This window comes from Furipterus horrens, unplaced genomic scaffold (assembly GCF_987537825.1).
Source record: "Furipterus horrens unplaced genomic scaffold, mFurHor1.1.pri manual_scaffold_11, whole genome shotgun sequence".
Classification (NCBI taxonomy): Eukaryota; Metazoa; Chordata; class Mammalia; order Chiroptera; family Furipteridae; genus Furipterus; species Furipterus horrens.
This window is the reverse complement of record NW_028327181.1, coordinates 15,149,789-15,177,330: the sequence shown is the minus strand read 5'-3', so window position 1 is coordinate 15,177,330 and position 27,542 is coordinate 15,149,789. Positions and strand designations below refer to the sequence as shown.

Below are 27,542 nucleotides of genomic sequence, written 5' to 3'. Positions count from 1 at the left end.
AAGGCGCTGGTGAAAGAGTGAAGGAAACATTTATAGTGTTTGCCCTTGCAGTCCTGGCTGGGTGCTCAGAGTGATGAAACACCAAGATTGCGGGCTCCTTCCCCGTCAGGGCACATCCATGAAGCAACTAAGGAATGTACAAATAAGTGGAACAACAAAGGAATGTTTCCCTTTCTCTAAAATCAATTTTTTAAAAAAGATGGTTTGTCCCTGCAGCTTCAGTTTCCTGGTTTTAGAGGGCAGCGGGAGGACACTCCCTGACAACCCAGCAACCCAGTTGCCCCGGCCTCCTGGACCCAAGTCACGCAGGCACTGCCTACGCTATGGCCCCGCCGCCATCCCGAGCCTTCGCGCTTCGCTTCCGGCCTCCGCGCCTCGCTTCCGGCCGCTCGCTCCTTTCTTCCTCTTCTCTATGGTGCGCGGCTGCAGTCTCTCTGCCTCCTGAAGTAGGTGCTTCGCGGGGACACGTTCGGGGCGCGTGCAGGTGAGGGGCGCATCGGGACTGGAGAAAGGCGGCAGGGCGAGACCGGATGCCCTGGGAATGAGGTGCGGATCGCCCGGAGGGCGTCCTCGGGCTGGAGTCCGGCCCGGGTTCTCCGTCCTCGTTCCCTGGGTTCCCGGCGCGCTCTGTTTCCTCATGTGGAAAATGTTGGCTGCAGCATCGTGGGCCCCACATGGTAGGGTGGTGGCGGTGACGGCTCACATTGTGCGCTTTTGTGTGCCCGGCACTCTTTAGTGTGTTAACAAAGTCGAGGGGTCCCACATTTAAACCTTTTAGGTCTTGCCTTTGTGGGTTTGGCCAAATCAGCTTTGATGTAGGGCTGTTTACTGAAAGTTTTTGAGTTACTTTCAAAATTTAAATTCACTATATTGTTATTTATTTTTTATTAAATATTTTATTTATTATTAGGGGAAGGGAGGGAGAGAGAGGGAGAGAAACATCAATGCGTGGTTGCCTCTCGCGCGCCCCCAACTGGGGGCCTGGCCCACCAACCAGGCATGTGCCCTGAGTGGGAATCGAACCGGCAGCCCTTTGCTTTGGTTTGCAGGCGGGTGCCCAAGCTACTGAGCCACACCAGCCAGGGCTGAATTCACTTTAAAAGAAAAATTTAAGTGTCTATCATAAATATAAGACTTCTTTAACTTGTCGTGTGTAGAAGGTAATGATAAAAATTAATGTATTTAAAATGAAAACAGGTCATTGCTCATAATTCTGGCTAGATTTCATTGTTTACGGCTCTGAGATAAGTCTTTTTGTTAACAAAGGAACATTGGTGTTCACAGATGTTAAAGACAACCTCGGGAAATGAGACATTTTCTTTGAAGCAGTGAGAAGTTTCTAAAAAGAATTGAAAAGAGATTCACTTTCTCCTCAGGTGTTCAACATCATTTAAGATCACGCATGTACCATCTAAAGCCCCACTCCCAGATCATCTTCATCACCTTCCCCAGTGGAGGACATTCCTGTGTTCATGTCCACAGCAAACCCTGAGGTAGGGACTTTAGTTCTCATTTGATCTGTGCGGAAACAGACCCAGAGGAAAGGTCTTGTCCCAGGACTCATAGCCATAGAATAGTAGAGTGGAGACTCCAACTTGGAGCTTCTTGACTCGTCTACCATGAGCTGTGGGTTCCCTCAATAATTGCAGCTGACAGATTTGTTGGGGTAAGGGGGATAGTGCTGTGCATCTCGGGGGACTGTGGTGACATTTAGGAGAGATAGCAGAGGGAGGATGCTTTGTGACCCTAGAGCTCCACAAAGTGTAGGTTCTGTTCTTTTAAATTTTAGGGTTAACTAGGGAGTTGACAGCATCCCCAGATGAGATGGTGGCAAGACTAGGAGGCATGACGATGTAGTTGTTAAGAGCACTGATGTGGTAGCAGATGGATCCAAGCTGTAGCATAACAGCTGTGTCAGCTTGGGCAAGTCAGTCACCTTTCTGATCCTCTGTTCTCCTCTATGAAATGGTACTTGTTCTTATCTCAAAGTTTTGTTTAAAGATCAAATGAGAACATACCCATTAAGTGCTTAGATCAAAGTCTAGCACACACAGTGATCGATCAATAGTATCGGAAATGTGCTTATATGCCAGGCTAAGGAGTCTGGTCAGTAGTGTGGTGGTGGTGAAATGAGGTGGGGGTGAAGAAGGTGAGTTCATTTTGGACAGGCTAAAGGCTGACCTTTCCCCCTTTTTATAGAGCATTTAACTGAGGCTTAGGGTTGAGTCTTCTTGAGTTACCAAGGGTGTAAATGAGCAGAACTGCTAGTTAACCCTTTGAGTGCCAACATCGCTGTGAGCGATGCCGACAAATTTTCCCAAAAGTGCCAATGTTGCTCCCAGTGACTCTTTGTTATTTTTAATGGCTATAAATGTAAATAACAATGGAATAATTCATATTTTATGTTTTGTTCTCTTTTTTGGTACCTCAGGTTATATATTTATATAATTTTTTCTCATGTTGATCCAAATTTCGAATTACGCATGGCAGTCAAAGGATTAAACTTCAGTATTTTGACTCCAGGAAAATCTCAAAAGCTTTCTCTTCTTAACAGATCTCTGCTATTTCTTCCTGACCTCACCAAACAACCATGTCATCAGAATCGAGCAAGAAACGGAAGCCCAAAGTGATCCGAAGTGATGGAGCTCCAGCTGAAGGGAAGCGTAGTCGTTCTGACACTGAGCAGGTGAGACTAGCCAGGGCTGCCGTGCTGCTGAGAAATTGCAGCTTGTGTCCGGGCACCTGGCTCTGGGTTTGTAGCAGCTGAGGTCACAGGGATAACCTCCCAGGTGGCCTCTGTTTGACACAGCATGGACAATATGATCCCATTTTGTTAAAAAATAAAATTTGTATTTATCCACAGTATTAACAATGGAGTTATTTCAGACCAGAAGGTGAAATTATATAGGCAATTTTTCATTTTGTTTTTGGTATTCCTCATTATATTCTGAATCTCTGTCACTAAGGATGCATTATTTTATAGTCAGAAGAGAAATTATTTTCCATTTTGAAAAAAAGAAAAATATTTGATTTGAGGAACAGATCCTTTAGAGACCTGATCTGGGGCTTCATTATTACTGATCTCAGTCCATATCCCTCCATATCCCTGGTCCTAACAGGGAGACTTTTACTCTCTACCCAAGGCCTATATCCTTGCCTCCACAGGAAGGTAAATACTACAGCGAGGAGGCTGAGGTGGACCTGCGGGACCCTGGAAGAGACTATGAGCTGTACAAGTACACGTGTCAGGAGCTGCAGAGACTCATGGCCGAGATCCAGGACCTGAAGAGCAGGGGAGGCAAGGATGTGGTAAGGAACGGACTGGACAAATATGAGCCTGGTGGGTCTGCCCCGATGGACCTGTTTTGCACCTACCAGAGCCCTTTCTGATCTTGGTCTCCTGTCCCAGCCATAAATAGGTAGTTGGAGCCTTAGGGCTCTAGAGACCTGCCTGTTAATTTATTCAAACTTCTCATCATCACCCAATCATCAATTATAGTAATGAAAGTACTATAAAATTATCCAGGATAATTTTTCTTTCTATAACTATAATTTGATAATTCATCCAACTGTTGTAATATTTATTAAGTGCTAAGCGTTCTGCTCGGTGTTGAGAAATGACAGTACATGTAAATTTCCTTGCTATTTAGAAGGATGGATATATACAAGTAAATCATAGAGACCAAAAATGAAATTATTAATATTAAATGAATTAACCAGGCTTCTGGGCAGAGAAACTAAACAGATTGACTACAAACTAGATGGATAAGTTCAAAACAAAACAACCCATATTTTATGCTTATACTGACCAATATTGTTGAGATTTTTTTTTTTTAAGTTTTTATTTATTTTTTAGAGAGAGGGAAAAAGAGGGAGAAAGAGGGAAAGAGACATCGATCAGCTGCCTCTCACGTGCACCCAAGTGGGGACCTGGCCCACAACCCAGGCTTGTGCCCTTGACCGGGAATTGAACAGGCGACCCTTTGGTGTGCAGTCCAGTGCTCAGTCCACTGAGCCATACCAGCCAGGGCTGTTAAGATTTTTATGTCTTTTCTCTTACTGTAGTCAAACTTTACAGCTCTAATTAGGCTATTTTCATTTAAGTTATTTTGTAATGCTATTTATAGAGGTCAAACTGTTTGGCAAGATGTTGCTGTGATTAGGATCTCTGTGTGCAGTATGTGGGGCCAGATGTTACTGTGGCTTGTTTGCACTTGCTCTATATTCAATTCTTATTACTTTGGTTCAAGCAGAAATTGTTTTTGTTTTTTGTCTGAAAACCTTAAGCATTTCCTTTGTACAGCCATTCTTTGATTTCTCTCTAACTCTTCTTTTGGTTATGAGCTCCTTCCAGTGTCTTTATTTTGGAGCTGAAGGAAGCTGAGTCAGCGCCCCTTGTTGAGGGGTTACCAGTTTTTCTTTGCCTGCAGGCAGCTGAGATTGAAGACCGCAGAATCCAGAGCTGTGTGCATTTCATGACTCTAAAGAAGCTTAACCGATTAGCCCACATCAGGTTGAAGAAAGGAAGAGATCAGACCCACGAGGTAGGAACTGGAGGTTTAATCCTCCTTCTCGTCCCTTCCTCCCACCCCATCCTCAATCTCCTTTACCCCTTTTTCTGAGTTTGCTGCCATTCTGCTCCATTCTGCCCCCCCCCCCACTTGTCCCACTCACCTCTGACCTCGTCCTCCTTTCAGGCCAAGCAGAAAGTTGACGCCTATCACCTGCAGCTCCAGAACCTGTTGTATGAGGTGATGCACTTGCAGAAGGAGATCACCAAATGTCTGGAGTTTAAGTGAGTTTTGGAGGACAGGGCTTTAGCAAGATGGTCTGTTGGTAACTGCTTTTTCCTTCATAGCTTTGTGGGAGCTAGTTTTTAAAAAAAAAAAATCAGATGACTGTGGAGACTATAGGACAGGGGAGAAGGGTGTATAGATGACTTTGAGTGGGAAAATTGGAAGCAATTTCAGGCTACACCAAGAAACTCAGACGCTATTTGACCCTTTTGAATTTTGAGCTCTGTACCTGGTCAAAAGCAGTTGTCTCTCCCTAATAGGGACCTTTACATTCATTGCCAGTTTTACTCCTGAGCTCCTTGTGGGAAGCAACTCACTTCCAGTCATGTCCTTCTAACCTTTGGCCCAGTTTTCATCTGTAAAGTTCCAACAATTCATTTCTGCAAATGGATTTTATTCTTTGGAACCTGAATTTCTTGCTGCTTAGTTGCCTGCAGTGTTCTTTTTCAAATGTAATGCCTCCTGGAAGATGAGAAGGGGGAAGGAGTAGACAGAAGAAGAGAAGAGAACATGTTCTTGTGCGAACTGAAAGGAGGCAGGTTTTATTTGTAATAAACTTGGGGTGAGTGGGCATATCAAACATTGGGTCCAGTATATTTTTAATAATGATAATGCTGATTTTTGAAAGGCATCTTTATCTCATCACATAATAATACTTAAATACTAATAGAGGTGAAATCCACATCAGGGCAGTACCTGAGTTAATAGATTGTGCTGTTGTCACTTTCCTGGTTTTGACTTTGTACTGTTTCCATAAGATATTATTAGAGGAACCCAAGGGAAGGGTGCATGGGGAAAAAACTCAGTACTCTTTTTGAAATATCTTGTGAGTCTTTTAACTATTTAAAAATAAAAAAGTATAAAAACAGAGTAAAAGAATGCATGCCCCCACGTGTAACCATTGCTCAGATGAAAAGCTGACAAACCCAAAATACAGACCCATGAAGAGGCCAGTGGCCACGGTGGATACCGGCCAGTGGCTGGCATGATAGAGCCTGGGTTCAGATCTCAGCTCTGCCACTAACCAGCTTTGTGTGACTTTGGCAGACTGGTTAGCCATGGAGGCTTCTGTGTCATTTGAAAAATGGAGATAACAATTCCCATTTTACAGAGTTGTGAGGATGACGTACACTAGGTGCTTAATCTCTGGTAGCTGCTGTAAGCTGTGAGAATTAAGCCAGGTGAGGATGACATACACTGGGTGCTTGATCTGTGGTAGCTGCTGTTATTATTACCATGATTTGTTCATGACCTGTGTGTGCACTATGTGAAAGCAGGAAAGAGTTTTGGGTTCCCTTTCTTTTATACTCATGTATCACTAGGTAGGCAGCATTTAAAGCCTCTAGATCTTTTTCACGTCTGGTTATGCCACGCTGGATCTTCCCCATCCCGTGCTTCTACGGTTAACGTTTTGAACTTAAGTGCAGACCCTTATGTCTGTTGCTGTTAAATGATATTTCTTGGCTTTAAGCTGATAAATCTAGGCCTAGACCACAGTGTTTCTATTTGACCATTGAAGCTAATAGCTCTCTTGCTCATCTTGGAAACCTCTGGGAGTTTGATAAGCACCCCTTCCAGGCCTTTAGCTAATTCATGGATAAAAAGGTTGCATAGCACGGATAAGTAACCTGTGGCCTGTCACCAACCATCTCTTCAGTTGAAACATCTGCTAATAAGCATTTGCTCAGAAGACTTGATTCCATGTCCCTGGGTAGCTGTAGACCTGGGCTAAGTGGGCTGACATGGGGAGGAACTGTGGGCCTGCTTAAGCCACAGTTTAGGTTCCTAAGAAGAGCAGTTTAACAGTTGTTTTTCTCTGTAGGTCAAAGCATGAAGAAATCGATCTGGTCAGTTTAGAGGAGTTTTATAGAGAGGCTCCTCCAGATATCAGCAAGGCTGAAATCACCATGGGAGACCCTCACCAGCAAACCCTTGCACGTCTGGATTGGGAGCTGGAGCAGCGGAAAAGGTGGTGTTTCCTCCTTCTTGGCCTTGTTAACTTGTGCAGACACAGTTCTTTAACCGTGGGGGATAGTACTTTGTTGTGTTGTTCCAGAAACTGAAAAGTTGTGTGTTCAATTCCTGCTCAGGGCACATACCAGGGTGCAGGTTTGGTCCCTGGTCCAGGCATATACTAGAGGCTCTCTCTCTCTCTTTCTCCCTTCCCCTCTCTAAAATCAATAGCATGCCCTCAGGTGAGGATAAAAAGAGAGGAAGGAAGGAGGAAAGGAAGAGAAGGAAGGGAGGGAGTGTTGGGCGGAAGAAGGAAGGAAGGAAAGAGGGAAGGAAGGAAGGAAATGGAGCAGATGGCAACAGAAGGTACTCCCTAGAGGTTATGGACCGGGCCTCTGGAACTAGACAGGCAGGGATTCAAAGCCCAGCTCTGTGCTTGTCTTTAACCGGATGACCTTGGGCAAGTTCCCTACCTCCCTGATCCTTCTTTCCTCCTTTGGGGATAAGAAAAGTCCCTATCTTTCAGTGTTTTTGTAAGGGTTAAATGCAATAATGCTTATAAAGAGTTCTCGGAAGTACCTGGCACATAGTAAGTGCTAGGTAAACATTAGTTTGTCAAGACTGCTATTGTCAGATGAGTTCTGACGATGAACAGGCATGTCAGGATATCCCTGGAAGGCATGTAATGACAGTGCTCTGTCCTTTCCCAACAGGCTGGCGGAGAAGTACCGAGAGTGCCTGTCCAACAAGGAGAAGATCCTTAAGGAGATTGAGGTGAAGAAGGAGTACCTGAGCAGCCTCCAGCCTCGCCTGAACAGCATCATGCAGGTGAGGGCTTCCCCCCAAACCTCCACCTTTTGCCTTGCCTTCACTGAAGAACCAGTGAGACCTTGCCAATCTGAGTTGCCAGCAGCCATGTCTCCCTTTGGGTTTTGCCAGGTCTGTTACCCTAGTTTGTGTTGCAGTGTGAGGATGGTCCCGGCTGAAGTCCAGCCCCGCTGGTATTAAAAAGCTGTGTCCTGGGTGGAGGAAAAGCTGGTTGGGTGGACTCAGGAACATACACACAAATTTACTTGGGGCGTTTTCTTTTCACCCAGAGTCTCATCCGGATAAAACACATTTGCAAACTGTTTCAATTGCGAACTGCATGGTGTTGACAGCCCCTGAAGCCTGCAGGCATTTAAGCTGCCTCTGTGCGTATCTCTAGATCTCCCTGACTGTACCTCAGGGGCAGATCCTCAGATCTACTCGCTCTGAAAAGAACTTTATTCATATTTGAAAGCCATTATGTACCTTAGCAGGAAAAGTCCCCACTACCTGTAAAATATAATGTCTTTCTGTATAGGTGACCTGATTTTGTTTGCTTTGTGAAGTGAGATTTGGTCTAAATCCTTATAGTTTTATGAAGCAGGGTAAACAGTTAATATGAGGGAACTTTGCAAAAGGACCCTAGAGAAATTATAAATTCACTTTTCTGGGACTTGGCAAGATCCACATTTCCTCCTTTCAACTCTAAGCGTAGAATTAGAATTGTTAACAGAAATATCCCCAGTAGCACTTCATAATAGGACAAAAAGAAAAAATATGAACTTTTAGTTGTACTTAATATCTTTGTTAAAAAATATTCTATGTACATATTTAGGTTTTTAAAGTGATTGTACTGATTTACAGAAATTTCCTCCAGCCTTATATGAAAGTTCTGATTGCTCCATATCTTCATCAACACTTGATATTATCAGTCTTTTCTTTTTTTTTTTAAAGGTTTTGATTATTTATTTTTAGAGAGAGGGGAAAGGAGGGAGAGACAAACGTTGATTATCTCTCATACGCACCCCAACCAGGGACAGACCCACAACTGAGGCATGTGCTCTGACCAGGAATCGAACTGGGGACCTTCTGCTTTGCAGGATGACACCCAACCACCTGGGTCACATTGGTCAGGATGATATTGTCATTCTTAACTGTGGCCACTCTGGAGGGCATTGCTTGTGGTGTTAATTTCCCTTTCCCAGGACCAGTGACAGTTGAGCACAGCACTTTCTGTATGTCTGTTGGCTTTTGGATTACCTCTTTAGTCAAGGGCCCATTCAAGTCTTTTGCCTATCTATCTGTTGGAATGCTTAGAGTTTTTTATATTTTCTGGAAATGAGTCTTTTGCAGATATCTTTTCCATTCTGTGACTTTCCTCTCATAATGATCTTATAATGACCAGTGTTCTTAATTTTAATATGATCTAATTATCAGTATTGTTTTTATAGCTAGTGCTTTTGTATCCTACTTAAGAAATCTTTCTCTGTCCCAAGGTCATGGAGATAGTCTCTTGTTTTCTTATAGAAGCCCTATTGATGACCTTTCACATTTAGATCTATAATCTTCCTGGAAATGAATTTTGTATGTAGTGTGAGGTAAGGATCAGATTTACTTTTTTCCGTGTAGGTTTTCAATTGACTCATTTATTGACCGATCATTCTTTCCCCACTGATCTGCAGTGCCACTGCACTGCCACACAAATGTCTGTGTGTGTCGGATTGTGTGTGATCTGTTCATCTGTGTACCAGTGTCACACTTTTATTTACTATAGTTTTAGCAGGAGTCTTGATGCTCAGATGTATAAACCCTCCAACTTTATTTTTCAGGATTGTCTTGGTTATTCTTGGACCTTTGTATTTACATATAAATTTTAGAATCAGCCAGTCTATTTTTACCTGCTAGAATTTAGGCTGGAATTGCATTGAATTTATTGATCACTTAGGAGAAAATATTTGAGTCTTCCAGGCCCTCAGCATGACATAAATCTCCATTCATTTAGATCTTTCATTTCTCAGGTCTTTGTGTAGAGGTTTACACACTGTCATTTATTTATTCTTAGGTATTCAATGTTTTCTTAATGCTATTGGAAATGTTATGTTTTTAAGTTAATCTTCTTAATTGTTTGTTACTTGTATAAAGAAATACAATTGATTTTTTTATATTGACCTTTTAGCTATCTGTTCTTTTAGCTTATCATATATCACTTTCATAAATAAAAAAAACTATATCTCTAAGCAGCCACATGTTCACATGTAGATTGCCTAAAACGGAAAAATAAAAATCCTACTTCTTTTGCATGCAGGCTTCCCTCCCAGTGCAAGAGTACCTGTTCATGCCTTACGACCAGGCTCACAAGCAATATGAGACAGCCAGACACCTGCCGCCTCCCCTCTACGTCCTCTTTGTCCAGGCCACCGCGTATGGGCAGGCCTGTGGTAAGTGTGGGGGCCAGGTGAGGAAGAGGGGCTGTGGGAGCAGAAGCTGTGGCTGATTGAGTCATTTGGAAGCACTGCCTGCTGAGGAAGGCTCCAGGCCCTGCTGAGAAGCCCTCAGGTGACACATGTTGCCTCCCCTTTGCATTACCCAGCATGGCTGCTTTGACTAGCTGGCCTGAGGCTGGACTAACCTGATGGGCATTTCAGAATGGATGGCTTTGAATCTTTGATGAGCCTGGCTGGTCAGCTGTCGGGTGCAGTGTGCAGGCAGCCCAAAGCACGCGTGGCAGGTGCATCGGCGCCTCTTACTCCGCTTCAGAGAAAGGGCATGGTGAATGCAGGTCCCAGTCAGCTCTCCTAGGCTTTCCATGTTCCAAACAGGCTGCATGTGATAACGGTGAATTACCCAGTGAGAGGACGTGTCCTCATTAAGCTAAAAGGCAGCCCTTTGCTTCACTAGGGTTTTGAGAAGTTTTTTGAGACCTTGTTTCTTGCCCTGCTGCAGCTTTCACCCAGCACTTAAACTTTTCTTCCCCACCCCCACCAGTGCATGCCTCTCCTCCAGCCATAGGCACCGACACATTACTATCTCTCTTATGTCTTCCTGGTTCTTCTGGTCCTCTCCCTCCCCTTTGTTCTTCCTGTTTCCATCATCAGCTCATATGAAATCTTCCCAGCCCCCTAGACAGGGTGAGTAATTTTCTTTTGTGTTTAAACCCCAAACGTGTTTCCATCCTCATTTCACTGTAGAATTTCAGGACTACACTACTCAAAAGTTGGCCAGTGGTTGATGGGGACAGCCAGCTTACTTGGGATATTGTATGATGGTTCATGCCAGGTGTCAGGGAGAGTAGTGGTTGGCCACCTGGGAATATTATCTCAGTGGCCTGCCCCGGTGAGGACGTTTGCCATCCCTCCTTCTTACAGTTGGGCAAATCATTTCAGTCTTCGGTGACTATCTATAATCTGTGTACTCTTTCGAATGGAGCAGGAGAGGTAGTGGGCTGTCTGACCTCCTGGCCCTAGACCGACGGGGCTCCACAAAGGCAGGCCCAGGCATCACTCAGTGTGGTGTCAGGTTTGGCGCATGGAACAGGCCTCTTAGCTTTTTACTTGAGATGCCAAGGTCAAGTTGAATAGACCTGGTCTTGAATAGACCTGAGCTTGATGCCAAGCTCAAGTTGAATAGAACTAGTTTAGATGTTTCCTGGCTATAGAATGAAACTTCTCTGAGCCTTAATGTTCTCATCTGTAAATGTTTAAAATGTATAATAATAGTATTGCTCTTATAGGGTTGTTCTGAAAATTAAAATTTTGTAAAAAGTAATTTTTAAATTATAATTATCAGCTCATTCATTATAAACATCATCTCGTCATCCAACTGGTCAGCTATCATTTGTCACATTCAGGTTTCATAAATGCAGAGACAGGCTCAGTGCTGTGAGATAACTTTCCAAGTCACATGTTTGGGAATTGGTGGAGCAGTGATTCAGGCCTAGGACTGGACTGCAGGGTCCACGTTTCTGCCCACTGTCCTCCTGCCTCTAAGTTAAATGTGACAGTACCACCCAGGTACTTGGTGTAGTGTGGAACACAGCATAAGCACATTATCTAGGATGTGGACGGTTATGGGCTTCTGCATGAGAACCTTTAAGACAGTTGGCAGAAGAGAACCATGTAGCTTCAGGCCCAAGGTTGGGATTTCTGTACCTTGGTGTAAGCCTGAAAACAGAGGCGTTCACCACTAGTCTCAGGTGGTACTTGGCCAGGAATCTACACTTCGGGTTCTTTGTTCTCAGTAAACAATGCAGAAAAGACTTAAGTTTCCTACTTTGTTCATGTCCATCCAGAGAAAGGGCTTTTGTCCTTCCACGCACAGTCGGTAGGGAGCTGTGGCAAAGGCAGGAGGAACGCAGACCCGAGCTGGCCTGCTTGTCTAGCTCAGCTCCTTCCCTCAGCGGCTCTTACACAAAGCTTTTTCTCGCTCCCAGATAAGACGCTGTCTGTGGCGATCGAAGGCAGTGTGGACGAAGCCAAAGCTCTGTTTAAGCCTCACGAGGAGTCCCAAGGTAATGTGCTGGGCAGGATCCTCCCCTGAGTCTCCTGTAATGGTTCCAGGGACTCTGAGTCACCACCCAAGGGTAGTGCTGATCCTTTGGAAACTAGCTGTCCTCATTGTGTTTAAGAGGGGGGTTGACTTCATGTTCAGGGGCAGACAGGGAAAGCACTGCCTTTGGATTTCAGCCCCGCCACTCACAAGCTCATTGATTCCTAGGAAGCTCTTTAACATTTCTGAGCCTCAGTTTAGTCACCTGTCAAAACAGGGTAGTTATACCTCATGTAGAATGATTATGTGAACTAAACAAGGTCATGCATGCAAGAACCCTTAGTATCATCCATAGCGTATAGCAACCACTCAAAATTATGTGAGCTGCTTTTGTTATTTATGTTACATTATTGCTACCACCACCACTAGTAGTAGGGGGCTTGTGGTTTATAGGATAACATTAAAAACATAAAAACTACTTTAAAAGATGGGTGGTGGGATTACAGGTCATTTCTCCTTTTTCTCTTGCATCATCATGTTTTCTACACTGAATATGAAGCAGCAAATTAATGTATTCTTTAAAAATCCATTTACAAACGACAGAGTCTAGGCCCCTTTGTACCCCAAGTGTTGAGATGCTTTAGGGAGCATTGGGAGCCCCCTCCCCTCTAGGTGTCTTCTCTCTGTGGTTGCAGATGATGAGAGCGACTCGGATGCTGAGGAGGAGCAGACCACGGTGAGAGCCGTTTCCTGTCATGGGCGTGCCAGGCAGCTATACTGGGGCCTGCTAGGTGGCAGGTGCCATCCTTCTTAGAAGCAGAAGAAAGGTTTGAAAGAAAGGGCTGCTGGGAACCTGATAGCTGAATAGCTGAAGCATCAGGTCCCAGGCAGCAGAGCTGAGGCCCTGGGCAGTAAAAAGGAAGGGAGAGGTTCAGATGACCAGTACTCATCATCTCTATTCTTTCCTTTGTCCAGAAACGCCGGCGACCCACACTGGGAGTTCAGTTGGATGACAAACGCAAGGAGATGCTGAAGAGGCACCCGCTGTCTCTCATGCTGGACCTGAAGTGCAAAGGTCTGGCTCTCCTTGTTCTGGGGATCTGAGAGCACTTAAGAGTTCAGCCAGCTTGCAGGTGTACAGGGTCCAGCAAGCCAGAGGCCTCTTTGCCCAAGAACAGATTTTGATGTCATATTTCTCTGTTTATCTTCATTGTTTTGCATGGAGTTTGATATTCTTTTTCCCGAGTCATATCATAACAACAGACACATAGGGACGCTTGATAAAACGGCACCTCTTTCTGAATTTTAAATGTCTGATACACAGAACAAGTTGCAAGAGTATGCAGGTTTTGAGCAATTTGACCAACATGCTTAATTTAGTACGTTGGACTTTGGGATCTGCAGAAAATAAATGTTTTGAAATTGGTTTGGTATGGATAAAGGAGCACATGGTAAAGCATTCAGCAGTATAAGAGTTGACGGTCTGTCTCATCCAGATCCCCAGACTCTGGTCCTTGGTCTTATATCCAGGGAGAGCTGTCGTGACAGGTTTCCTATGTATTTTCTAGAAATAGTCCATGCATTTAGAAGTTTTTATGCAAGTCTATATCCCCTCCCCCTTCTATCTTTAACACAAACAGAAACATATTCTACACTCTGGACCTTTTGTTGCCTAAAAAAAATTTTTTTTTCTTTTGAGGTAATTGTAGACTCAGAAGAGTTGCAATGATAATACAGAGAGTTTTCATTCCCCTAATTTCAACATGTCATTTAAGCACAGTACAATTCTCAAAGCCAATGTTAAGTTTATTGGTACATCAGTATTAACTAAACTATAGGATTTATTCAGATTTCCCTGGTGTTTCCCCTAATGTCCTTTACCTGTTCCAAGGTCCACTTCAGGATCTCATATTGCATTTAAATAGTCACTATGCCCCTTAATCTCCTCCTGGCAGTGACAGTTCCTTAGTCTTTGCTTGTCCTTTATGACCTTGACACTTTTGAAGACAAGGTTTATTTAATATGTAGGAAGACTCTTAATTTGGATTTGTCTCGTGTTTTTATGAGACTGAGGTTATGGATTTTGGGGAGGAAGACCACAGAAATGGTCTTCATTGTCATGTCGTATCGGGTTACATGGTATCATTTTGTCTTTTTGTTTATGTATTTTAATTCCTTTTTCTTAATTTTTTCTTTTTTTTTTTTTTTACCAATTATCCCCTTTATACTCGCTTCCACTTGCACCCACCCTCACTGTGTCTTATTACTGGCGTTGACCTGGATTCACTTGGTGATCACCTGATCTCTCCCCACCCTTTTTTTTTTTTTTTTTTTTTTTATAAGATTTTATTTCTTTATTTAAAAAGGGAAGGGAGGGAGGAAGAAGGAGAGAAACATAGATTGGTTGCCTCTTGCACGTGCCCAACTGGGGACCTGGCCGACAACCCAGGCACATGCCCTGCCTGACCAGGAATCAAACCAGCAACCTTTTGGTTTGCAGACCGGCACTCCGTCCACTGAGCCACACCAGTCAGGGCTAATCTCTCCCTTTTCATATTGTATTTGTTAGAAGTAGTTTAGCCCACACATAAGGGGAGGAAAACAGAGCTCTACCTTTTGGAGGGAAGAGTTGCAAAGAATTTGTAGGCTCTTTTTTTTTTTTTATCAACATTAAATTGCCATTGAGTTTTTGTTTTTATAGTAAAATATCTTAAAGTCTTGTTGACTTTCTTATAAAACTACTGACTCTGCTGTCATGTTTAACTCGTAATTTTTTTCTTCCTCCCCGTCCAGATGACAGTGTGCTTCACCTGACTTTCTACTATCTCATGAACCTCAACATCATGACAGTAAAAGCCAAAGTGACAACTGCCATGGAGCTGATCACCCCCATCAGTGCAGGGTATTGAGCAGGGGTTGCAGAGAGCGGGACAAGGCAGGGTGGGGGTGGGGTGCTGTGACGAGAACTTTGGTACGGGTCTGCTCTCAGTTTCTTTCTCATCTGGCTCTGAGAGGTTCATGGCTACTTTGACTTCTGTTGTCATGTCCACTTGGCCTAGAAGTCCTGGCATATAACAGTATTTAGAAAGCACTCACTGACTTTTATTGGTAAAGTCCTCCTCCAGCACAGCAGATGCGACAAGTGACTACAACATGTTGCAAACTGAGTAGGTGGGGCAGAATACCAGCTTTTTACAACCGGTGGGGAAAGAGCGCAAGTGTGAAAAAGATTTGGGAGACATTATCAGGTTGACCAATTGAGGCCGCTCGCTCTTTTCCTTTTCTCTTTCTATCCCAAGGTGCTGGGGTTTTCAGTTTACAGCTCAGCTCAATCTCAGATTGTCCTTACCTGAGCAGTGGGAGGAGGATTATGGCGGGCCCTGTGCGGCTTTTGAGGAGGGTGAGCAACGGCACAGTAATGACAGCCATAGGCTGAACATCCCTAGGTGGCCCCTGATCATGGCAGTCTTGTTCCATAGCCAGACGGGAGGAGAACCAAGGGCCTGCGGGTGCGATAGCCTCACATGCAAGAACACTAGCCTGGTCTGGCACTCCTTCTGCCCCTGCCCTTATCTGGTTGCACTAAGTCCTCATGCCAGCTGTACACAGACCACTGAAGGAGGCACAGGTCTGATGCTTAATGGGGCAGGGCTCTTTTCATGACTGCCTGCTGGTGTCCCCTGGTTTTCTACCCTGCACTTACATATAGTTCACACCCCCTTCAGGCTATAGCCTTCGTCTGTGCTTGAGTGTTTGACCACCCAGGGGTGCTCTGGTTGAAATTGACCCCATTCCCACCTGACCCTAGCAGAGGGACACCAGGGCTTGCTTCTTCGGAGCACCTAGCGCCCAGTTAAACTGCTCAGGCAGAGGTCTCAGCCAGGGCAGATCTTGTCACAGGCACTCTGCCTACTCACTTCTCAGATGTTCTAACGGTTGCAGGCTGGCCTCAAAGCATGCCTAACTCCAGTTCCTCCCTAAGCTGTGCATATGCAATGACGTGAGCTCTGGTGAGTCCCAGGTCTGCCACTTAACAGCTCTGTGTGCACCTTTAGCCAAACTTTTAAAAACATTTTATTTTTAGGGGTGGGGGGAGGAAGGGAGAAAGAGAAACATCAATATGTGGTTTCCTCTCGCACAGCCCCCAACTGGGGACCTGGCACCCATCCCAGGCACGTGCCCTGACTGGGAATTGAACCAGCAACCCATTCATTGCAGGTCAGTGCTCAGTCCACTGAGCCACATGAGCCAGGGCTAGCGTGGCTCTTTGGTTTCCTCATTCTGTGGTTGTTGCCTTTCTAGGGAGCTTGTGAAAAGTAAAGTCAAGTGCTTAGCATAGGTGAAGCACTTTGTAAATTACAACCGTCTTTATCATCATCACCTGGTTTAACTCTCACAGTGGATCTATAAGGTGAGAAAACTGAGGCCTGTGTACCACTGGACAATACTGCTGTCATTGCCAGGTGGGTCCTGGCCCCCAAAGAGGTAGGAGACACAAAAGGAAGCCTCCCCAAAACCATGGTAAGATCTTTATGGGCCTTCAGGTGTTGTCTAGCTTATCCCCTTATTGTACAGATGGAGAAACTGAGGTCCAGGGGGCATATGATCATGGAAGCCCTGGGCCTAGAGCTCCAGACGCCTTTGCTGAAGTACAGGCTGCTTTGGCCCCAGAAGACAGCAGCCTGATGTATGGTGTTACTTATTTATCTACTTATTTGTTTTGATATAATTACTGTCTTATGCTAGTTCCTTAATATCACCAAATAGCCAGTCAGAGTTCAGATTTCCCTCATTTTCTCCTAAGTGTTTTTTTGTTAGTGGTTTGGTTTGGTTTTTACAGTTTGGGTTTTGGCTCAGGATCTCTATAAGGTCTGGATGTTACAATTGGGTGAAGCTTCTTCCAAGCATCTTTTCATCTGAACGTCTCTGCCATCTTTTGATTGGTTGAGAAAGTATGTTTGTGTCTACTATAGGTTCCCCTAGAATTAGATTTCAATGGTTGCGTTCCTGCAGTACAATTTTATGGGTTACTCCTTTCCTGCGTATTTCATGTAAATTGTAGTTAGATTTAGAGGCTTGATTTTTTTTGAAGGGGGACGGAAGAACAGTATTCTGTCACAAATGTTCTTGTGTGTTTCCATCAGGAAATGCAGGCTTTCTCTATTTTTGTGATGTTAGCAATATGGATGACTGTTGTCAGGATCTATTAATTCATTAAGGAATTAGTGTTTTTAATATAAACATTTTAATCAGAATTATGCCAGCCTTGCTGAATTTTCCTCAAGAAATTATTTTCTAGAATGATGTCATTAGGGCATTGTAATTCATTAATTTTTCGTTAAGCCATTAAACTTCTTAATCATTTTCTATTTTTATTTTACCAAGGTTTCAAAAAAAATAATATTAATTAATTAATTTTTTTTAACAAGGTTATTTTATTTGGTTTTAGAGAGAAGGGAAAGGAGAAAGAGGGAGAGAAACATCACTGTGTGGTTGCCTCTCATGTACTCCCAACTGGGGACCTGGCATACACTCTGGGAGAGACAGAACAGAGAAGAACCAAAAGCTGCCACTGTCCCAGTATTAAGTCCTGAAGGCATGCTGCAGGCTCAGAGCAGCAGGATGTGGCTCAGAGCTGCAGGGTCAGCTCTTCTGCCAGAGTTGCTCCTGATGCTGTTCTTGGAAAAAATGGAGAGCCCTATGCTGGTTCGGGGAAAGAATAGGATCTATTGTCCTTTGTGATCAGATTACTCCATTATCCTCCCCCTACCTCTCAATCTCTTCTCTGCTTGTCACATTTAATTACAGGCTGTGCCCTAACCATTCCAGTGGCATCACTGTCTCTCAGCTTATGCTCTGGGTCACCTTGTCTCCAGTGCATGTGATAATGTCTTTTTCTGGGAATATAAAGGGGACCTTGTTTGTGAGTAGCATGAAAATTGGTCAAGTGATAGAGACACAGCACCAAAGCTGCACACTTTCTCCCTGAGGTAGTAAGGAATCTCTCTGCTCCTATAAAAATTATGATTATTTCTATGTCCAGTATCATGGAGCTTCGCTTCCCTTAGGTAAGGCCCTGGTCACCGTATAACTCCTGAAGGAATAAGGTGTTTTGTTTTGTTTTTTAATTTGGTGGTTAAGAGTACTACTGCCTTTGATTAGACAGTACAAATCCCAGCTCCAGCACTTAGAAGTAGTGTGATTTTGGACAAGCCGTATCTTTCAAAGCCTTGAGCTTCTCTTCTATAAGATGAAGATGATAATACTCCCTACCTCATGGGGTTATGAAGATCCAATGAGCTTAAGCGTATAAAGGGTCTGACCCACAGGAAGCATTCGGTAAATGGTGGCATTGATCATTAGTGGGAGGTGACACTACCATCCCTGAAAGCCCAAGTCTGCCTCACAACACAGTGTTTGGCGGCATTCTCACTGCATTCTCATTGCAGTCTCCTCTCCTTCCAGTGACTTGCTGTCTCCTGACTCAGTCCTGAGCTGTTTGTACCCTGGGGATCATGGAAAGAAAACTCCAAATCCAGCCAATCAGTACCAGTTTGATAAAGTTGGGTGAGTCAGCAGCGCTTCGTCCTCTTTCAGCCTCTGCTTCTGAGTTTCTCTGGTGGCTCAAGCCTGGTGCTGGAGACCTGGTAGGGCCAGCAGCCCTCAGAGGGTAGGGGCCATGGGGCAAGAGAGAACGCTGTATCGCGAGACGGCCACACATGAGCTTTCCTGCTTATGAAGCAAATGGAGGTCATGGGTGGGTGGGAAAGCGTGGGTCAAAACTTGGGGAACATGATAAGAACACGTGATATAATAAAAATGTTTAACATTTTAATTATCTGAGGATTTAAAAACATGTAAGTATTTTATGAATTGGTAAATCGGGAAGGTCAAGTGCACTGCCTTTTTATTGAGATTTGCTTATGGGATGAGGCTATCAGGAGGAAAAGAGAAAAGTGAACACGGGAGAGATGGAACTTATAGCAGGGAGCCGATGAAGCCAAGGCTTCGCTGGCAGCCTGGCTGTAAGCACGGCTGAGCCTGCGGGGCCAGCCTGTTTGGGGTGGATGGGAGGATGGCTGTATCTAGGGCCATTGCAGAAAGGACTTACAAAATCATTTTATTCTTTTATGCAGCATCCTGACTTTGAGAGACTACGTACTTGAGCTAGGTCACCCGTATTTGTGGGTACAGAAGCTGGGCGGCCTCCACTTCCCCAAGGAACAGCCCCAGGTGTGTACATCGATCCAGTCTTCATAGCTGGGGAGCTCTACCTCCTCTTTACCCTTACAGACTCCAGAAAGGCTTCTGATGGCCTTTGGGGGCTTTCCGTTAGCAGGATGCTTTTTTTTCAGGGATATGATCTGTCCTCCCTCCACTCAGGACACTAAAATGTCCAAGGCCTCCAGGTATTTAGGTGCCTTTGCCTTCTCCCTGAGTCTAGACACCCTTGATATCCAAGTACCTTGGGTCCTTGCTCTGCGTACAGCACAACTCTAGGCTCTGCCGCCCCTTGGTTTTGTGTACAAAGAGGGAAAAAATGAAGTGTAAGCAGGATCCCAGGGGATCTGGCACCTTAGCAGAAGCTTTCCTTTTCTCAGGAGCTGGCCACAGCCTCTTAAGAACCTAGCAGTTTTTGTCATTCCTGCTGGGACTCAGCATCTGGCCTGTCACAGCAGGGAACCCCGGCCTTTCCTGTAAGGTGCCCTCCTCAGGGCATGGGTAATCTTGGCTGCCACAGGCAGGCAGGTAGGTCCTAAGAGAGATGCAGTGCCTGGAGGAAGGGACGGGCAACACTCAGGTGTGCTGCTTGCTGTCATCCACAGCAAACGGTGATTGCTGACCACTCGCTGAGCGCCAGCCACATGGAGACCACCATGAAACTGCTGAAGACCAGGGTGCAGTCCCGCCTGGCCCTACACAAGCAGTTTGCATCCCTGGGTAAGCTGGTGTCAGGGCTGTGGCTGGAGAGCCCCACAGGGACAAAAACAAGTTAGGGCTGCACTCAAATGTCTTAAATTCTGATGACAAATCAAAGAGGGCTGGATTTGTGGCTCTTGCTTAGCAGAGGTGTTGGGAGGGCCACTGGAGAGAGCTGCAGGCCCATCCAAACGGAGATCTAAGCTCCCCTCAGGGCCGTCAGGCGTGTCCCAGCTCACAGAGGAGGCCCAAAGCCTTCTGGTGTGCGTCAGACTTTGGTGTGCATTCTGCAGATATTTTGTAGAAGTCCGTTCGTGGAGCTTACCTTCAGCTTACTTGCTGAGATCCACACCTCATCCCTCCCCTGACCTACTGAGCTAACACCCTCCAGGGGAAGGCTGAGCCCCTCTGTTTCTCATAAGCTCCCAGGTAACTCTGATGAGCCGTTAACCAAGGTGGTGGCTATAGGGGGCCTTCTTTTCATTTATTGATTTAGTGAATACTTGTCACGGGCTTACCGTGTTACCAGGCCCTTGCAAGGTAGTGAGGCTTAAGATCTTTCTGAACTAAGAGTTACTGTCAGGAAAGACATTGCCTTTCTGGGAGCCATCTAGAGACCCTGCCCGTCTCGTTCAGGTCTTGTGCTCCATGTGGACCCTGGTCTCTCCGGGGCAGCATGGCCTCCCCATCAGGCCTTTCTCCCATCAGCACTGCTGAATTTGTTTTGTCTCAAGGTTGGATGATTGTCATCCCGGACAGTGTTGACTGTGTTGGCATATTTGCTTATTGAAACGCCAGCAGGAATTTGTGCTGGAACAGTTATCCAGCCTTTTCCCTTAGAGGAACTGACACAGAACATTTCAGTCATTTCCTCCATCAAGGTCAGCTATGAAAACACAGCCCTCTCGGCTATTTGATCTAATTAACTGTCACTGCTGCCGAGGCACTGTCACTGGTTTTGGCTGCCAGGGGGTTCTTGTTTCGCTGACCATCGATTGTATTAAGGATAAAGCACCGTGAGTTCTGGTGCTCAGTGTGGCCGCAAGCACGTGGCCCTGGGTGAAGGTCAGGTTGCTGTGCCTATATTCCTGGCACATGTTGACCTGGGCACCTACTGAGCGCCAGGTATACCTGGACATCTTGCAGGACCATCTGAGACCTTCAGAGATGCTAGTTACCTAACTGGCACCTAAATTCTACCTGTGACAGCACCTGTCTTGCTCTCTTTTAGAACATGGCATTATACCAGTGACCAGCGATTGCCAGTACCTCTTCCCTGCAAAGGTTGTCTCTCGCCTAGTGAAGTGGGTGACGATTGCCCATGAGGATTACATGGTAGGTAGGGGAGTGACAGGTCGTCATTATTGTCCTGAGGACCACAGGCCCATGTCTCCTTTCAGTTCCTGTCCCTACATCAGAAGGCCAGGAGGTTTGACTAGAGGAGCCAGCAGTTCACTCCTTGTCCGTGGTGATTTCTAGGAGCTGCATTTCACCAAAGACATTGTGGAGGCCGGACTGGCTGGAGACACCAATCTCTACTACATGGCACTTGTGGAAAGGGGCACAGGTAATTGTTCTGCTGATACTAGTGGTTCTAGGCAAGGGGAGGAGCTGAGAAGAAAGCATTCCTGGTTGTTGCCCCAAGAAAGCGAAAGTTCTGGAACCCTGCTGCAGGGACTTAGCAAATAGTAATGGATGTTGAGAGCCACCGTTCTGCAAGGACTTGTTCTGCAACACAGTCACATACGTGCTTTCTCTCATTTAATCCTCAAGACAGTTCGAGGGGTGGTAATATTCCCATTGTATAAGTGAGGAGGTTAAGACTCAGTCACAAACCCAGCCCGCCCTCAGACCCTGAGGTGTTAGCCCTTGGCTTTACTGCTTTCTAGAATCAGACACCTGTTCTTCCCCCTCTTCACAGAAGGGCTGACATGTCCCTCTCAGGTTGTGAAGTGCAGGATGGTAGGACCTTCCCTCTCTGCAGCTTCTGCACGCATTTAGAGGCATCAAAAACTGATTCCTCACAGGTGTCCTGGCATCTGAATCGCTAGGACCTCCTGCTGGAGCCACCCAGACACTCCCTGTGATGCTATTGTCCAGCCCCAGCCTCGGCAGGCCTCGTCCTGACTGCAGAGCCTGATCCTGGGGCTTGGTACTGTGGCCACAGAGTCGAGGGCCTTGTCTGTAGTTTTAAGACAGTGCAAGAAATGTAATGAAAGGTTTTACTCTTTGACATTAGAGTTTCTCTACCCCAGTTTTTCTCCTCGTGTGTGTGTGTGTGTGTGTGTGTGTGTGTGTGTGTGTTTTAATATTGTGAGGAAATTAAGTATTTCAGATACATTTGAGGCCCCCAGTCCTGCTTCATGCTTCCCTTATGGTAGTTGACTACTATTTGGAGTTTGTGCATTTGCTTTTCATCCTCTCTCCTTTTAAAATATACTTTACCTCATCCCTAAACACCATAGAGTACTATTTTGAAGGACACAAAATATGCAGTCCAAGGGTGGGAAGTCATTGGAAGATGTCATCTCTGCTTCCTGACTGAGTAGTGAACGCTTGGAAAGATGACAACTATTCTAGGTTCATACATAGAATGGATGTGATAATCAAAATTTTCTTTAGCTGTATTGTAGAATTTGAAAAATTCAGGGTGAAATTTAAGTGAGTAAGTGGGCAACAATCCCAAATGTATATGTAATCCTTAAGTCATACAGCAGATCAGTTTGAAAAGTTTACATAGTATGGATTAAAACAAAAACTTCGTAAACAGAGATCAATCCAGAAGTGTTTGCAGACTGTTTTGACAGAGGCAACACAACAGGAGAGTAAAGAATCACTTTATAATCAATGTTTTTGTGACCGTCAGGAAGGAATTGTCTTAACCTGCATTTTCTTGTCTGTTGTTTTTTGAATTACTGTTGTGTCAAAGAGTTCTTTTTTTCTCTCCCATAAATACTGAAAAAAGAATGGGATACTTAGCCCATTGGTGGAGAGGATAGATGTCATCCTATTGAAAATGGCAAAGACTTCCACTAGAGAAAAAATGAGTATGTTAAAAATGCAAATATTTCATTTAACGATTATGAGCACAGCTCTGACATCAGGCAGCTTTGATTGAAGTCAGCGCTGCTGCATTGCACCTGTTTGATCTTAAGGAAGTTAAGAGCCTCAGTTTATTTATTTATTTATTTTTTGGTGAAAAGAAAAAGAATTGTTTATTTACACATAGTCCTGCCTCCCCCTCCCAGACCGGGCCAGTCTTAGGAAAGTCAGAAACACCGTTCCTAGGCACAGTTCAGCTTTACCAGTAGCTGCCAATCACTCAGTTCTGATTGGGGAGGTCCTTTCTGTACTGTGGTGCCCTTCAGCTCTCAATGCAGAACCGCCTGGATTCTCAGCCTCCTTGTAAACTGCCTTCTTCCTGTAAACCGCATGGATCTCCTCTCCTTCTCAAAACCGCATGGTGAGAGCTTCTCCTTTAAGCAGCCTGGAGACCCCTTTTCCTCCAAGCCACATGGAGGGAGCCCACAAGAGCCAGGGCCAGAGAGAGAGCGAGCCCCAGAGAGCCAGAGAGAGCTAGCCCCAGAGCCCCAGCTAAAATGTCCGCAGCTGCTTATCTCTCCCTCACTGCGTCCTCTGAGCCTCAGTTTCTTTATGTGCACAGTGAGGATGATAATAACGGTACTCATCTCAGAATCATTGTTAGGATGAAATAAAATGTGCATAAAGGGCTTAGCACAGTGCTTGGAAATAAGAGTAAGTACTCAATAAATGTTGGCTTTAACAAGTTTCACATAATAAAATATCTAAAAATAAAAGGAACAAAATTAAAAAGATATATTTGACTGATGTAACAGCTAATACATAATATTGAAAAACAAGTAGTAAGCCTTTACATGGGAAAATCCTTAACTTGCAGGCAAATAAATGCCAATTAAAACATACTTCTGTCAAAGGAGCAAATAGAAGTCTTAGGCAAACCCAGTGTGGGCTAGACTCTGGGAAGTCCACGCACCTCTGTCTCCTTGCAGGGACCAGTGTTGCAGACATTACGTTCCATTACCTGGCAAGGACACTCGGAGGCTCCAGAACAAACATAAAAGTCAGCTTAGTACGAGAATATGCCCTGAAGCACTCGGATTAACGAGACCTCAGAGCCAGCCTTAGGGGTCCCATGGGGCTGGTGCGTGGCTGGCAAGCTGGGTCTCAGAACTGGTTTTTCCTCCCTTCCCCGCCCTCCCCAGCCAAACTCCAGGCTGCAGTGGTGATGAACCCCGGCTACTCCTCCATCCCACCCATTTTCCAGCTCTGTCTGAACTGGAAAGGGGAAAAAACCAACAGCAATGATGACAATATCCGGGTAAGGCCCTGCTGGGGGTGACAGGAGGGGCAGGAGGTGCCTCTGTGGGGAGGTGGGCTTGGCAGAACCTGCCACAGCTAAGCCACTGGCGTAATTCCTAGGACAGCGGGGCCAGCCGGATTTACTGGTCACTGCAAGGCATAGTAGAGGAAAGAGCCTAGACCCTTCTCAACTACTTACCTAGTTTGGGGTCCACAGGTTTCACCCCATTTATAAAATAGGGATAATATAAATGCCTGCCTTGAAAGGGTGTTGTCTTAGGCTTCTGTGGAAATGTGAATTAACGCGGAAGCATAGACTTGCCTGGAATAAGATGATATATGAGATCATTGTGGCTGTTAATTATTATCATGCCTACTGATTTGAGTCCATGGTGGCCTTGCGGCTGTGAAGCACGTTTTTAACCCTACCACCTTCTGAATATGATCTCATCTTGAGATTCCTTCTCTACACACCTCTGTCTTCTTGGCTGTGGGTGTGCAAGGCAGGGAAAGGTATGGGTCAGAATCAGGAAGACCCCATTGTTTTGAAGAGGGGGAGCCTCAGGACAGTACAGCCTGCTGATGTGGGGTAGGCCAGCTCCCGCAGAGGCCCAGCTGCAGTTCTGGTGGAGCTGTCAGACCCAGCGGTCTGAAGGTCGGGCTGAGTTTCTGGCCCTCCCACCCTGTAGGCCATGGAGAGTGAGGTCAACGTGTGCTACAAGGAACTGTGCGGCCCCCGGCCCGGCCATCAGCTCTTGACCAACCAGCTGCAGCGCCTGTGTGTGCTGCTGGACGTCTACCTGGAGACCGAGAGCCATGATGACAGCGTGGAGGGGCCCAAGGAGTTTCCCCAGGAGAAGATGTGTCTGCGGCTTTTCAGGTGAGGGGAGGGACGAGAGTGCCAGGGACCTCCAGTGCTACCTCTCACAGGGATTTGGGGCAGGGAGCAGAGCCTGGCGTAGAGGGCATACCTGTTCCTAGGTTCACTTGTCTCTGTTCACAGAGGAAATTAGTCCTGCTGCTGGATTGCCTGGGGAGAGCTTGCTGCCGCCTTCCTAAGACTTTTCCTGTAGCCTTTCCTACCAACCTGGTCCAATTGTTCCTCACCAGCACCCCCTGAAGTGGGACTACCCACTGAGTAGGCAGCACCAGACCACGAACCAAGCGGATTGGACTGCATTTTACCTTCTATACTTTCTGTACTGTCCAAATAAGCGTTTTCAACTCTGTGCACCTCCCCCAACCCCCAGAGTCTGCTGTGCCCTTCCCAGGGGGCTCACACATCTGTGAGAGTCAGCCTTAGGCAGCCAGGCTTTGCAGGAGGAGCCAGCTCTGAAGTAAGGCACACACAGGTGCACATCTCTGCTTTGCTGCTCACCAGCTGTGTGACCTTGGAAGTCACTTCAGCTCAGCTCTGAGCCTGTTGCCTAAAGGCTGAAGTGGAAATATTACCTTCTAGCTCATGGTGAACTAGAGATGATTCACGGAAAGCTTCCAGAGTGGTTCCTAGCACAGACAGGGGCTCAGAAAATGCTCCCAGGTCCTGATAGCTTGGTATGTGGCACATCTGCTTTCACAGCACTTCTGCTTTTCCTTCTCTTTGGGGTCCTCTCTTTCCCTTTCATCCCCTAGCTCATGTTTTTAGAGTCTGTTCCAAAACTCCAGAGCTCAAATTGCTCAGGCATCCCTTCATTTTGGACAAGGGTTTAGGGAGGGATGGCGTCTGGGGAGGGGGAAGGGCTATAATCTCTATGCTTGGGACATCCCCCTGTTCCCTGTCAGTCTAAGAGGTGCCTTACCGCTCCTCGCCTTCTCAGACAGACTGTCCCCAGCATCCTGCTGCCTCTGTCTGGCACCTCCATCCTGCCTGATCTGTGGTGCTATCTGATAATGACCAGCTGCAACCCGGTGTGGCTGCTGGATGTTGGTGTCTTCTAGGACTTGCTCTCCCTAATGGGTCTGTGTGAGACCTCAGCTCTTCCCACCCTCCCAGCCTGCTGTAGCACATTCTAGGGTGGGATCTCTCACATGGCCGCTGCTTATTTTCTGTTATCTAATGGTTCCCAAAGGACCCCTTTGGTGAAGTGCTTTGTATGTCACCTAGGCTGAGCTCCTCTGTGAGGGAATTGTGGGAAGGTGCTTTTTTGGCCACTGAGATCTGATTAACTCCATGACTGATGAGATGTGAGGTTCTTGGCCTGAAGTCCAGCCAACCGTTGGGATTAGGCCAAGGGGCTGTTTTTTGTTGCTGTTATTATTATTATTTTTTAATGCAACAAATTTTATTTAGCATAGTCAGTCCCAACATTCAGCACAAAATGTTTACAGAGGCTGGGGCGGGGGGGTACCTTCAGGCTGTGGAGTGGCTGTATGCTTAGATGTAGCCGGATGACAGTGCCCTTCTGGTGTTGGGAGGTATATGACATGGTGACGTTCTGCTTGGGGCCCAGGGTGACAGCTAAAGCACCGCAGCTTCATGAGGTGGGCGTCAGACCTGGTCTTGAATCTGGGCTCTTGCTACCTCCTGACTGTATAATGTTGGGCAGATAGTTAAACTCCCTGAGCCTATTTTTTCATCTGTAAAATCTATAAATTATAGAAATAGCATCTAAGAGGCAGAGACTTAGTGCAGATTCTTTTTACCACCTGACTTCAGGCTCCCACCTGCATGGGAATCTCCTGCAAAGGAGGTTTTTGAGTTTTTTCTTTTTCTTTTTCTTTTGTAATTATAGAACTAAACCATGTTTGTTGTTAAACAGAAACAACAACGAAGAATTGAGTAAAAACACTAAAAAGTGAGGATGCCCAAGCCCTGTCCCCAGAAGGGCCCATTGTCAGTGAGGGCCCTTCCAGGCCTGTGTTCCTGCATTTGTAGGCACATAAAAACCTTTTTACAAAAATGGTATCACACCTTCCATATTGTTCTGCAGTCTCACTGGTTCCTTTTTTTTCCCTAACAGCTCTGTGGTGTTGTGTGAATAACCATAATTTATTCTGTCAGCCCAAAGGGTGTGGTATTAACTCTGCTATTTCTCTAGGGGTCCCAGCAGGATGAAGCCATTTAAATATAACCATCCTCAAGGATTCTTCAGCCATCGCTGACCTGCTGCTGGGCCTATTGTTCCCCCCTAGGCCCTAAGTTCTGTGCCTCTGCTTTCTCCTCTGTCCCACATGTGGCTCCTGATAGTCTCCAAGGACAGGTTTTATATTTCTAGCCAATTAAAGTGTCATCTGACCAAG

At 45.7% G+C, this 27,542-nt stretch overlaps 1 protein-coding gene across 2 annotated transcripts; it reads left to right on the top strand.

Moving 5' to 3' along the window:
- The first annotated feature begins 403 nt into the window (after nt 1–403).
- THOC5 (THO complex subunit 5) lies at nt 404–27,542 on the top strand. 2 transcript variants are annotated; one of them, XM_090290747.1, is made up of 22 exons: nt 404–484; nt 1,377–1,493; nt 2,555–2,686; nt 3,166–3,309; nt 4,431–4,544; nt 4,698–4,795; nt 6,619–6,765; nt 7,463–7,577; nt 9,862–9,994; nt 10,652–10,684; nt 11,986–12,063; nt 12,737–12,777; nt 13,017–13,116; nt 14,835–14,943; nt 18,507–18,608; nt 19,178–19,274; nt 19,868–19,982; nt 21,193–21,296; nt 21,441–21,528; nt 24,206–24,321; nt 24,992–25,182; nt 27,341–27,542. In XM_090290747.1, the coding sequence occupies exons 3-22, from the start codon at nt 2,591–2,593 to the stop codon at nt 27,402–27,404; spliced, it is 2,085 nt and encodes a 694-aa protein (XP_090146873.1). In that variant the 5' UTR covers nt 404–484; nt 1,377–1,493; nt 2,555–2,590; the 3' UTR covers nt 27,405–27,542. The 2 variants fall into 2 exon arrangements, with proteins under 2 accessions (XP_090146873.1, XP_090146874.1); XM_090290748.1 differs by lacking the exon at nt 10,652–10,684.

Coding starts and splice junctions, on each gene's coding strand:
- THOC5 (XM_090290747.1), top strand. CDS start 2,591: ATGTCATCAGAATCGAGCAAGAAACGGAAGCCCAAAGTGATCCGAAGT. Junction 10,685..11,985: donor TTCCCAGCCCCCTAGACAGG/GTGAGTAATTTT, acceptor TCTCGCTCCCAG/ATAAGACGCTGTCTGTGGCG. Junction 12,778..13,016: donor CTGAGGAGGAGCAGACCACG/GTGAGAGCCGTT, acceptor TCCTTTGTCCAG/AAACGCCGGCGACCCACACT.